Source organism: Bacillus rossius, chromosome 6, assembly GCF_032445375.1.
Source record: "Bacillus rossius redtenbacheri isolate Brsri chromosome 6, Brsri_v3, whole genome shotgun sequence".
NCBI lineage: Eukaryota > Metazoa > Arthropoda > Insecta > Phasmatodea > Bacillidae > Bacillus > Bacillus rossius.
Genome location: NC_086334.1, coordinates 53,729,339 through 53,742,585, shown reverse-complemented (window position 1 = coordinate 53,742,585; position 13,247 = coordinate 53,729,339). Strand labels below are relative to the sequence as shown.

The 13,247-nt window shown below is 34.1% G+C and overlaps 1 protein-coding gene across 2 annotated transcripts in view; it reads right to left on the bottom strand.

Moving 5' to 3' along the window:
* LOC134533197 (F-box only protein 28) overlaps window positions 1–12,371 on the bottom strand; it is a 68,837-nt gene extending 56,466 nt beyond the window's left edge. The window contains exons 1-3 of one of the 2 annotated variants that reach the window (XM_063370571.1): window positions 12,306–12,371; window positions 12,128–12,224; window positions 11,613–11,895 (exon numbers count right to left, since the gene is read on the bottom strand). In XM_063370571.1, coding sequence (XP_063226641.1) covers window positions 11,613–11,861 — 249 coding nt within the window. In that variant the 5' untranslated portion in view covers window positions 11,862–11,895; window positions 12,128–12,224; window positions 12,306–12,371. The remainder of the gene's footprint in view (window positions 1–11,612; window positions 11,896–12,127; window positions 12,225–12,305) is intronic. The other variant, XM_063370570.1, reaches the window with a different exon arrangement.
* Between the last annotated feature and the right edge of the window lie 876 nt (window positions 12,372–13,247).

Below are 13,247 nucleotides of genomic sequence, written 5' to 3'. Positions count from 1 at the left end.
TTCTAAGAGTATGAATAAAAATATGTTAATATCAGTTTGTCTAAGAGACATCATTTCAGTAACAAATCGACAACATAACAATTTCTTAGGAACTAACCTGATTTTTCAGCACCCAACTTATTTATGCAAGTGTTTATGAATGTCCACTTCAGGTTTAATTTTCAGCTAGGGAAGTCTGGAGTGTGACCAGATCATTTATAGTCTGTAAGCTCCATGTAACATTATACATATGCTGTTTTCTTTGACATTGAAAAGCTTTAGAAAGGGGTTAATATTAGCAAATAATCAAAATAACATTATTCAATAATGATACTCTCATGCTATGTGCAATGAACCAAACAAGTAACTTTTTATCAGAATGTAAACATCTGATCTATTTAAACACCATCGCATAAAAACAAAGAATTGATAACAGTCAAAGTAATTGTAATGACAACGTCATGTACTTTGACTTCGGCGCGGTGTACCGGTAGACAGTGTCGGGTCACTTTGCATTTGAGCAGCATGTAGTTCCTTTTGTAACTCTAAATCAGTTAGGGGTACGGTTCTGGCGAGCTCTCGACATGGTAAGCTTCTTCGCGGAACTTGGGTTTGTGTGCTTGGGCACCAACAGGTTGTGGCCCTTTTCTTAACCACAGGTGATTGTTATGTAGCTTAATGAAATTTCTTCTAAATTACTTGTTTCGGCTTGCCACTTGGAAATTACGTTTGGAATCCTGCAGTAGGGTAACCATGTCGAGTAGTCTCGTGGTGCGTACGGTTTTGGTGGTTAAATAATTTTTCAATTCTTTTCTCCTTTTTTTGGTAGTAACTGTATCATGCTGTGCCAGTTCTGTATTGTAGTCTGGTCTACGTTAACAAGTTAAGCCGTTCGTGGTGTAATGTGCTGTATCTATTTGACTCTTTCTCTTTTTGACATTCACAGCTGGCTAGCTTTGCTTTGCGAGAGTCCAATTGCGGGACTTGATAATGTAAAATATAATAGTTTAATGATATGCTTATAATTTTGTACAAGTTTATGAATGTTACAGTTACAGGGATCAGTATTATACAGTATTATCAGTATTATATGCGAATTACTCAACTATATATTTTGTGAAAGAAACTATTTGTATATGTTTATAATGTACCTATTTGCAGTTGAAAGGATAGTAATTGAAGAAGACGTAAAGATAAAATTTAACTTGTACCTAAAATAGCACACCTTTAGTAACCATTCCTAATCCAGCTTAGGACTTTGTCATTTGTTTTCAGGTACATATTTTGTGAGGGTACTTTTTATAGTTTATCCATGCGTGGGTTGGAGGTTATTTGCTGATCTGCAACAAGTACCCTTCAGAATATTAAGTTTCTAATAACATTTGGATCATTTTTGCTCACAGAACATACACACATCAGCCTACCCAGGCACACAAGCACAACTACGCTATTTAAAAACTGCTCAAAATATCAGAGTGGTGTCTATTTACGAACAGCATTTAAGAATTAGCTGAGGTCAGATGAGTATTTCTGTTTCCATGTTTCAGTTTTATTCTGCATTAGTAGAGTGAAAAAGGTTTAAAGGCATGTTTAAAGAATAGTTTTTAGGCATGAAACATCTGGTACACATTCTTGAAAGCACTTGAGGGACTTGCATTACACTTTTATCTTCATTTCTCCCCATGTAATGTCATGGTTACCGCTAATATCTCATAGTTTCCCTATGCACAATGAGAAGACTGCGCGCCAGCCCACAGTCATACAGTGCTAGAAGCACCAGCACTAACACACACACCCCTGACTCAGACTAGACAGGCCACTCAACACCTGAAGTTGCATCTCAGAAGCTCACAGACACATTTCGTCACTCAGGCACACACACCACTTGTGTTTCCCTTTGAGAGTCAACTCTGTTCCCTCCGCTTGAGCAATCTGCACAGGATTTCAGACACATGCGCGAACCTGCGAAGCTACTGACCAAAAAAAGGATTTTTTTAAGGATATTAAGGAAGCATATAAACCCTGTTTTAAGTATATAAAAACTGCCAACAATTCACAGTGCATCTTCCCTTCTCAACACAGAACTGCCAACAATTCACAGTAAAATTTCTTTTCTCCCCTTGTGATAAGATGGCTGACAGGAAAGCAAGAGAAATCAGCCATTTCTTTAGTATTCCTCTAATTCCACGCTGAGCCAAAATTAAGTAAAACACTAGGCCTAACAATGAAATGTCAAAAAAAAATCTCTGTAGGTAGCTGTTAAGTTATGAAGCCAAACAAAAAATTAAAATAAAATACCATTGTTAAAATAGCCTACGATCATTCCATGTCAAACCAACCAAAATTTTGTTATTTTCACCCTGCATTTTAGATTTTTATGAAACTTACAAGAATCATTCTCCATAATTATACAAATAAGAAAATATTTTCAAAACTTAATCTCTTTGCATTTTTGAGTAATTAATTTTCAAAATTTTGAAAAATCATCATTTTGTGGCTCACCTATATATTTTCAATCTCACATATCTCAAGTTTTATGAGACTTACAGAGCTGTTAGACTCCTCACTTTAAAAAGAAACTTGCAAAGTTTAATTTGATATGCTACTTGTCTATGTTGGGTGAAACCAATTTTATTTTATTTTTTTAAATATCAAAAAAATCTTTTAGAAGAAATTTTTGAGATAGTTTTTTTAAAAATTTTGAGAAAATCATATGTTTTTATTAGATATTATGTAAAAGAAATCCTGAAAATTTTAGAGTGGGATCTCAAAGGGATTAGGAATTGCAGTAAAACCAAAGAGATTATGTTCAAGTAATACTGGATTATAATTCTTGACTTGGGGTTTTTACAGGTAAATAAAGAGTAGGTTCAGTGTTGTAAACTGAACTATATACATAAAAATAATATATGTTCAAACTAAAGAAGAAAATATAAGCATTAGGGTGTTGCCTTGTCAATGTTTTTATTACTACCGTGCACTTACAAAGAGAGCCTGTTCAGACTTGTTTATTAGTGCTAATGCAGCAGTGTATGGCTTATCCCCACTCTGTTTCAAGTTAGCTCAGTTTCACATTAAAGCCATCACTGCACTTGGGAGCTGTTTTATATGAATGTGTAATTTTATAAACTTATTATTTTGTGGAAGTGAAATAAGACTTTAGCTCTGAATATAATATCATTCAAAACAAAACTACCATTAGTTAAAATTCAAACCTAGTTAAATAGTAAACTGTCATTTTATTATGTACCCCATATTTATTAGTTTTGATTTTTTATATTATTCTGATTTTAAACAAAATGGATGAATCTGGTACTAAAAACATTTATCGGTTTATTGTCGTAATCCATTTAGGAAATCTCGTTACAAGAAAAACTTTATGTGTAAATGCAAAAAATTTGAGTCGTAATTCCAGTTTCCATAAGGGTGACAAAATATGTGATGGGTGTCGTAAACCTGTACTAAAACTTCTAGAGATATTAACCAATTCAGAAGACTATGTTTCTGATAACTCTGAACCACAAGATATTTGGTATGTTTCTGAGGAAGTAGTTCAAAATATACTGTCATATCCAGATAAATTAGAGGCAATTGATGCTCTGAATAAAAATCTGATTTCTATAGCAGAAACTCAGATTTAAAAAAAGTTTTAATGAGAAAATATACCCAGAAGAGAAAACTAAAAAAAGTGACAAGTTTTTCGAACAAAAGTATTTAATTAAACTCTGTAAAAGATTAAATGTGAAATAATTGAATTAAAAGAAAAATTCAATGCTACTATAGACAGAAGTGTTAAAATACAGATTTTAACAACACTTCCAAAAAGTTCAATTATTGAAAATGAATTTAGAGTCTTAAATTTTATAGCAAGAAAAGCCAAAAATTCTATTGGCTGAAAAAGGTGTAATGTCATCCCCAGATCCAAGGCCTGGCAGAACATTATTAGACTCAACAACAGTAGCTTCAGTTAACCCGCGATTGGTCGCTACAACAATAATTACACGATTGGTCGCATGTGAGCATTTTGCTCACCTTCCAATTCTTACTTAAATTTAATATATATTTGTTTATTTATTGTTGGAACAGACTTTGAAATTTATTTCATAGATTACTCTTGCTTTATTTAAAATTAATTTGGCATAATATATAACATTGCGAACCAAGGAAAACACTTTGGAAGACTAAATTTATGTAAAAACCAAAAAAATTGATGGAACTGTGAACGATACAATGTAGCAAACTTGATCTTTTGACTTTGAACTGTTTTAGGTATGTAACAAAATTGCATGTTACCATAACTTGAGACATATATATAATAATGAAACTAATACATACTTTTTCATATTTATTTAGCTATTCAAATCTAAAATAAAATTGAAAATCAAACTTTCACATGAGAATGTAGGTACCTTCAAACTCCCTAGTTACTCTTTTCACTTTCACAAATTATTCTCTTACTTGTGCATTTACTAACATACTAAACAAAATGAAAGTAAAAATTTCACTTAATTTCCGCATGGTCAATTAGCTTTTACATTGTCACAATTATACACTCTCTCTTGTGAATTGCATATGAACCAAACTTTCTCATAAGAACTGACACACACAAACTTATTATTTACATTTACATAAATTATATTCATTTTTGTGCACTGTATGTACAAGCAATTACTAACATGCCAAACAAAACAGAAAATAAAACTTTCACAGATTCAATAACTATTTACATTATTAAAAAATATACTCTTTCATGTGCTCTGCATAAATCTAACTTTTAGATAAGAACTTACGAACACTAAAATTACTCTTTACGTTGTCTTGAATTAGACTCCTGCGGTTTGCATTGCAATTACAAACATAGGCCTACCAAGCAAAATTAAAAATCAAGCTTTTTGTACATAAGTAAGCTAAAATGCCTTTTTACATTATTACCAGTTACACTCCTTCTTGTGCTTTGCATGTAGGGCATTTATAAAATGTATGTTCATTGCAGATACGTTTCTCGCAATGGCAGCACACTTTTTTCGTCTTCCTATTTTTCTTGCCTGGACAGAAATAACATTTCCCTTGGCCTTTGTCTCTTGTTTGGTTTTCGGCTTCTGTTTCTTCAATCCCTGCTATTCTTTTCATTGCTTTTCGTGAGACTTCTGGCAGATTGGGGATTGACGATCGACATATGATAAGTGGTTTCATAAGCTCCAAGGCTAAATCCTTCAAAATTGCACGTCTTGGTGTTACATCATTTGTGTTGGACTTGTAGATTATCTGAGCATTTATACCCCCGATGTTCATTATTGAGAAGAATAGTGTCAGCGGCCACCTGTTACTTATTCTGGACACAGAGTACTGGCCTTTCAACTCATCGACTACATCAACAGCACCTTTTGTCAAGTTGTAGAAGGTAATTATCTCAGGTTTTTTTAGATCTCCCGATTCATCATCGATCGTGTCATCAGAATGTAGTGTGGAGAAGAGCAGTACATTTTTGTTTTTTTTGGGCACATATGAAACTAAGGTACCAGTTGGCAAAAATGCAAACATACTGCTTCTTTGTGGCCTGTCTTTTAGGTTGTTCAGTACTGGAGGTATTTCTTTCTTATTTTTCCGCAGAGTTCCCACCACGGTTGTCTTCTTTTCTAAGAGATCATTGGCTAATGGCAGAGAAGTGAAGTAACTGTCCATAGTAACATTTCTACCAGTGTTGACAATTGGAGCAGTAATGCGATTTACAACACTTCTGGCAGTGTTCTCAAATTTATATGGGCCGTCGGGTTGCCGGCCGGCATATATTTCTAAGTTACTTGTGTAAAATGTTCGTGCATCAACTAAAGCATACACCTTTATGCCATATTTAGCAGGCTTGTTGGCAATATATTGGCGGAACTTGCAGCGTCCTCGAAAAGCTTCAAGCATTTCATCTACTGTCGTGTATTCCCCAACCTGATAATTTTGTAAGCACCGAGCAACAAATCCTTCAAATATATTTCTTATTGGTGCCAAATTATCTGTAGCCTTCCGTATCTCTCTGTCGTTTATGTCGTCAAATCTCAGAGCTCGGAGCAACAAATAAAATCTTCTCAAAGACATTGTTGCACGGAAACACTCAGGAGATGTGCCGTCATCACTCCACAGTTCTTCAAGATTGATGTGCTGTGCTTTCTTTATGCCTGCCATGTAAAGCAGACCTAGTAGGCCACTCAACTCTTCTAAGTTTGTATCAAGACAATCCCTTTGACGAGCATAGTTTTCACGCATGTTTGCAAGGCAAATGTTAGTACAGTTTACTATTTCTTGCAGCACTGTATCAGGAAAAAATAATTTCCAACATTCCAAAATTGATGTTGCATTTCTTGCTACTTGCTTCACACCTGGGAGATGAGTGACAATGTTATGTCTCCCAGTACGCACATTTGCGCGAGGAGGACGAATCGACCATACAGTTGTCTTGTCTTTTCCTAGGATAGTAACTTCTGGTCCAGCCAAGTTATTCCCGACATTCTCTTCAACTGAATCATAACCAGACTGTTCAGTGTCTGTCACATGTTCACTATGTTCACTTTCACTGTCAATGTCACCATTGCTGTCAGATCCATCTTGTTGATTGTCTGCTGTCTGATTATCAAGGGTGCCGGATTCTTGCAGCCAAGGAGGAACCCCTAATGTATAGAAATATATGCAATTTTACAGTCCAACAATGACGGATGCTGACTACAGCCTGATAATTTCATATAAAGTGTGGATAATGGGGTATGTTACAGTAAGTAATAACTTTATTTTTGTATATAATACTAAATGAATATATTTTCGGAACCACTAAACAGTTATTTGACTGTATATAAAAACTTCAATACATCATAAATATTATCACTTATAGTAATTACTTATTTGCATTATTTAGCTATAAAAATTAGTATTTCATTCAATGCATTCTTGAAATGCCATGGGAAAATTATTATCTATAAGAATACACGCACATACAGAAAACATGTCGGACCTTGTAGGTAAATGGAGGGTTTTTGCGGGGTAGTCTGTATAATTTATCTTTCATTCTGCCGTAACTTTACTCCCATTACAGTCACTACATTCATTTTTTCGGACTGGCATGAATTACAGGTTCGTCATCAGGTAGGGAAGACAGCTCAACACCACAGCCCGACTTCATTTATGCATATAGAACATGCATAACGCAGGGACGTATAGCGTGTGTCGTTTTATTTCATATATAAAAATATTCTATACAAATAGTACATATATTTATGAAGCTAGGCTATATTGTTTATAATATCGACACTATCAAAAAGTGAGTTTACTCTTTTCAATAAAAAAAACTAAATCACAGTATAATATAAAAGTAATCACAACATAATTGTAGTAAAGAATACCTGTATTCTGCAGAATTGCCAAGTCAACAATTCTTTTTGCTCTGCTCATTTTCACAACACGACTGGTCGCACACGAGGAAAATGCTCGCCTAAGAGTTACGCGATGGGTCGCTAAGGCGGCGATTTGCTCACCCTCCTGCCGTTCATACAAACACACTCTCGTGGCAACATCAAGAACTATGTGTAGCGAGTCGCCGCTGTATCAGTGTGTGCGTGAATATTGTAAACCCAGCTAGATGGCGCGACAACCATTCAACTTCACTCGCTTTTTAAATATAGTATTTTAAAAAATCGGGTGAGCAAAATGCTCATATAGCGACCAATGGCGGGTTAAAGAATGAATTCTATGAAAATGAGGTGAGTCGTCAAATGACTAGTAAAAAAGATTTGTCTGGCAAAGTAGATGGTAAACGTATTCATGTATGTTCCACACATCAAAATGTCAAATTAATGATGACCCAGTAGAAACTACCTGAATTGGCAAATGGTAAACTTCTAATTCTATTAAAACATATAAAGATGCAATAAACAATATAATTTGCAAATCCCCAACTACTATATGTTATTTCTCCGATAGTGTTGCTTGCCCAGAAAGTGATGTTTTGAAGACGAAGTTTGAAGAAGATTTCAACAGAAGACTAGATTATTTTTTCCTGAGTTTGCCAAAACTTTTAAGGCACGCTTTGATTGCAATTCAACAGTCTTCCTACTTACGACATTTGAAAACCAATGCATTGTTCTATGTGAAATTGCAGAAAATTATTCATTTGTACTTCAGATGCAGCTCAGAGCTTCCAATGGAACAATGCTCAAGCCACAATTCATCTATTTATTGTATACTGTTTCTATGAGGAAAAAAGATGTTGCAGCACCTAAGTTTGGTTATTTCTGACTATGGTGCATGATACAGTTGCTGTCCATTATTTCGAAGGCTCATGGTTGATTTTCTTAAAGGAAAACTGTTGAATAAAATGGAAAAGATCATTTATTTTTCAGATGGAGCAGCATCACAGTAAAAAAAAAAAAATCAAACTTTATAAATTTATGTATCATGAAAAAGATTTTTGCATGAAGGCCACATTGAACTTCTTTGCAGTCACATGGAAAAAATGCATATGATTAAGTGAAAGTAACATTTCTCCACCCTGCTGGACCATCACCATCCTTTTCTTATCCAGGGAAACCAGATGTATTATGGATAGAGACCCGTGAAATTCGCGGGTTCATTTCGTGTTATGCTAAAATCCAAATAATTATACCTTAGTGTTGCTTCTGTCATTGGTTCACTGTTAATCTGGAGGACTGAGGGACAATTAGAGACCCTCACTCAAAGTGTCGAATCACAGGCCACCCAGTCGAGACGACTCACAAGTCAGCAGCCAATGAACAGTTGGCATTTGCCCGAGTGTGTAGAGGATATTGGAGTCTATCCTGGAGGTCATTGAACCCGCGAATTTCACGGGTCTCTAATTATGGATTCCTCTCACTGATGTGTTATGTACAGTAAATCCTGTGACACCAACTGGAAGAATTTATGTGCTATCTGAAAATGACACTTTAAAAACCAATGAGGAATTTTTCAAGTACTGTATTGAAAATTGCAATCAAACATGTGAGTGCTAATTTCCTTTCTTCAATTTATTTCTCATTTTAAATTATTGTGCAGCTGAATCTTGCATATATTTTACTTCAGCATAAAGTATTTCTCATTTTAAATTAAATTCCCTGTAAAATGTAATTAAAAAATTGTTCAGTTTAAGATACTTTCAGTGTACAGAATATAATTATCTTATTTTTTTTGTGTATTTTACAAAAAAGATTTTACTGTATTCTGTTATGCTTTCCTTTGCTGCCAACATTTAACCTGAGGTTTGACAAAAAGGGCCTTTGTTTTCAATTAATTTTACTATGAACCCATTAACTCTCCACTTTGAAACTTTGTAGACAATTTAATATTTGTACAAAAAATTAAAAATGCACTTTTTCCAAAATTTTAAATTTTAAAAATTATTTTGAAAATTATTTTTTTTCTAGACATTATTGCGTTACATATCACATGAAAGGCCATACCAAATGCTGCAAAATGACACCTGTCTCACCTTTCTAACTTAATTTGGAGAAGAGTTATGGTTATTTTAAAATATGCCTGTCGTACGATTTTCAGTGTTTTTTTCGAAAATTTTATATGTTTGTTAGTCTGTATGGAGGTAACATCTGTGCAAAATTTCATCAAAACCTGAGATGGTGAGGTAAAATGGGTGTGTTGATTTGACATGGAATGACCCCTCCTCGTCAACTGTATGACTGGACCAATGGCAATATAGTAAACATATACTAACGAAGAGCATGAGACAGAACAAGAATCTTGAAGAGCAGACTTGAAACCGGAAAAACAATAAAAGAAACACAAAAGTTTCACTGTTACATTCACAAAAGGAAAATAGGATCCTGGTTGAAAACTAACATTTTTCAGAAGAATCACGTATAGAAATAGTTTCATCTGAGGACACTGTTAGAGTTCTGGACATCAATGACATTGTTGGCATTGTTACAGGCCAATACTCAGAGAAGTAGTGGTTAGGTTGTGTGCTAGAAACAGAAAAGGATATAGGAACCATATGGCCCTTCTCAATCATTCAAGTACCCCATTTTCCAGATATATTAACTGCTCATAAAAGGGAGGTGTTGACAAAAGTTGATTCTACAACAGCTAAAGGAAATGTGTATTGATTAAGACATGATGAAACCAACAAGGCCAATAAGAAATTATCTATTAAATTAAAAATATATATATTAATTATGCATTAATAAATTTTTAAATCCTTACTAAAGAAGCTTTTTAATTTACGAGGTAAAACATTATGGCTTATCTTTCATTCTTTTATGTTTTTTATATTATATATAAGTGGATTTATAACTCAGAACCTATTCTTATTTACATGTAAAAATACCAAATCAAAAATTATAATCCAGTATTACTTGAACATAACCTCTTAGGTGTTACTGTAACTCCTGGTCCCATTCAGATCCCAATCTAAAATTTTCAGGATTCCTTTTACATAATATCTCAAAAAACACATGATTTTTTTCAAAATTAAAAAAATAAAAATAACACTACCTAAATAAATTCTTCAGAAATATATATATTTTTTTAAATTTAACAAAATAATTGTTCACCCAACTTAGACAAGTAGCATTATCAAATTACACCTCGTTAAATTTCTCTTTAAAATGAGGGGTCTGAAAGCTATCTAAGTGTTATGAAATTTGAGATAGATAATGTATGCGCAAGCCAAAAAATGATGGATTTTTCAAAACTTAAATGGAAGAAAATTAACCCGTGTCAGAAAGAGTTGGTTAACTCTCATTGACATAAAAAAAAAAATTATATACAGTGAAGCCTGTTTTAAAAACCTGGAAGAAAATTGCAGATGTCTTGAAAGTTGAAACTGCTGTGGCAATACATACTTAATATACCATTAATAATGAGACATAAAAAAAAAGTTGTGTTATTTCAACAAATACCTAATCAAATGCTTCACGTTCATAACTCATAATATTGGAATAAATTCTTGCAAACAGAAATTACACTTAGCAAAAAAAAATAATATACCTACTAAATATTGTCATTGTTAGTTGTAACTACATAAAAAGAATAGCACAAAAAACCCCAGCAGCCACTTCTTGCCACATTTCCTGGAGAAGACCTGCTTGACGTGAGAGCACTTCACTCGATGAGAGAAACGGCGAGTGAAATGTGAAAGAGCACCTGGGAATTTAGTGTATAGAAGAGTGTGCGAGTAAAAATAACCTACTGCTTAAAGTAAGGAATAAATATGCTGCAGGTAGATGGGTTGCACCCTTTCCTTCTTGCTATAATCAGTCACGTTTTAAGTAACAAGGTGGTGCTCAACTGCAATTAAAAACTGGAAAATAAAGAATAAAAGTTGTGCTTCTGAAAGATAGTTAAAGATTATTCTCATTGGATTTCTACTCACACCATAATACATAAACTATGTAAAGCTGAAAGACCATGATCATGCAAAAAAATATGAAATTACTATAACTACCATGAACTGTGAAAATGAAACATTACAAATAAAACTACTTACCTTTATACTAGTAAAACAATGTCTATCCAATCATTATCCTTGTCTAAATGTTAAACTTTGTGTACTTAAAAAAAATTTCTGGGCAAAAGCCAAGCTAAAAACAGTCATTTTGGTAACACAGACAGATGTAAAAGCTTACCAAGCGTAAATGGGCCACACTGCTGTAAGGTAAATAACCCAGAATCTTCAATAAAATTTCTGGAGGAAAATTCATTACATTCATTGCTTGAATAGGCTCAGCATTTGTGACGGTTTCCGAAATGGAATCTTGGAAGGCAGGTGGAGGGGCAACATTATGTCTGGTAGATTTTGAAGGCCCCGGTTCTGAAATTGTGCCAGATGTATCTGATCCACCGGCAACAATACTTGAAAGCCGCGTCGAAACCATTTTGTAAAAGATAGTAGAGTCCCTCTGCAGGAACCTACAAAATATACAAAAAAAAAACATTTGCACATTCAGGATTTCATAAAGTTCCGTTTAAATAGATATGAATGTAGAAAGTTAGTTTACTGTAAATAACAAAAACAATAGCAACAGTATTTTGACTACCGAAAAAAATTATAATCAGAAAATAAAATATACTAGCAACGGAAAAAAAAAATTAAGAGGCAACACAATTTCTTGCCATGATGATCAAAAATGGTTCATCGTACCCCAAACAGTTCACTTTCAGTACATCTGGGACGTTAAATGGCCAACATTATTCTTAAAGCCATTCAGTTTATGTAGTCCATTCTCCCGAGTTTAACCCTGCACAGAAAAAAAAACAAATCAGTGCTTCTACAACGAACATTTATGACAAAGCAATACGGACATTTTAAGTTTGCCTACCTCTCCTTCTCAAAGTTTCATGACAGCCATAGATCTGATACTCAATTCTTTTTTTTTTTATGCAATGCTTAGGCTGTGTTCCAAACAGTTATATAAATTAGTTCACACTCGCTCTCAAGATTGAACTCGATCCTACAATTGCTCGCTAATGTAACAAGACTTTGTTCATTACACATATGTAGAATGTGTCTCAGTCATAAAAATTCTTCTTTTAAATGCAGTCTCAAAAGATAGTTGCTTGAATATAACTTTACTTTAATTCAGATTTTATAATATTATAAACACAACCATTAGCTAACATAATTAATTACTTTATACATACTATGTCCAAACCAATTAAATGTATTTTATGTATATTGACTAAATGCTATGCGTTTTTGTAACGTTGTGTAAAAATTAAAATCAGTTTCATATTATTTCTATTATGACCTAGATAAGATGGCGGACGTGGTATATGCGAACTCCGGTTGTGATGTTATTTAGTGAAGGGAGTAATAAATATACAGTGGTTTTTAGTGAAATAAGTTGTAAATCATACTAGGAGCTAGGGAATTATTGTATATATATAAACATACGCGACGGGAGTGCATAATAGGCGGTGTGAAAGGGCGAAGGTCGGTGGCAAGCACATGGCAGTTAGGCTAGAGATGGAAGGTAAAGTGAAATGTAGGGGGTGTGGGAAAGCGTGGAGAAGTAAGGAGAACGGAGTTCAGTGTGATAGATGTGATGAGTGGTACCACGTAGAATGTGGAGGGATCACGGTGGGCTTAGAAAGTCTCAAAGACAAGGAGTGGGAATGTGAACTGTGTAGGGTAAATTATGAGGAGGGGCTCATTGAAGGACAAAAACTTTGTTCTGGCAAGGATTGTGTATTGATGAAGGGGACAGAGGTACATTAGGGCGAAAGGAGGTAGATAAAATAAAGGAAACGAACAACGTGCT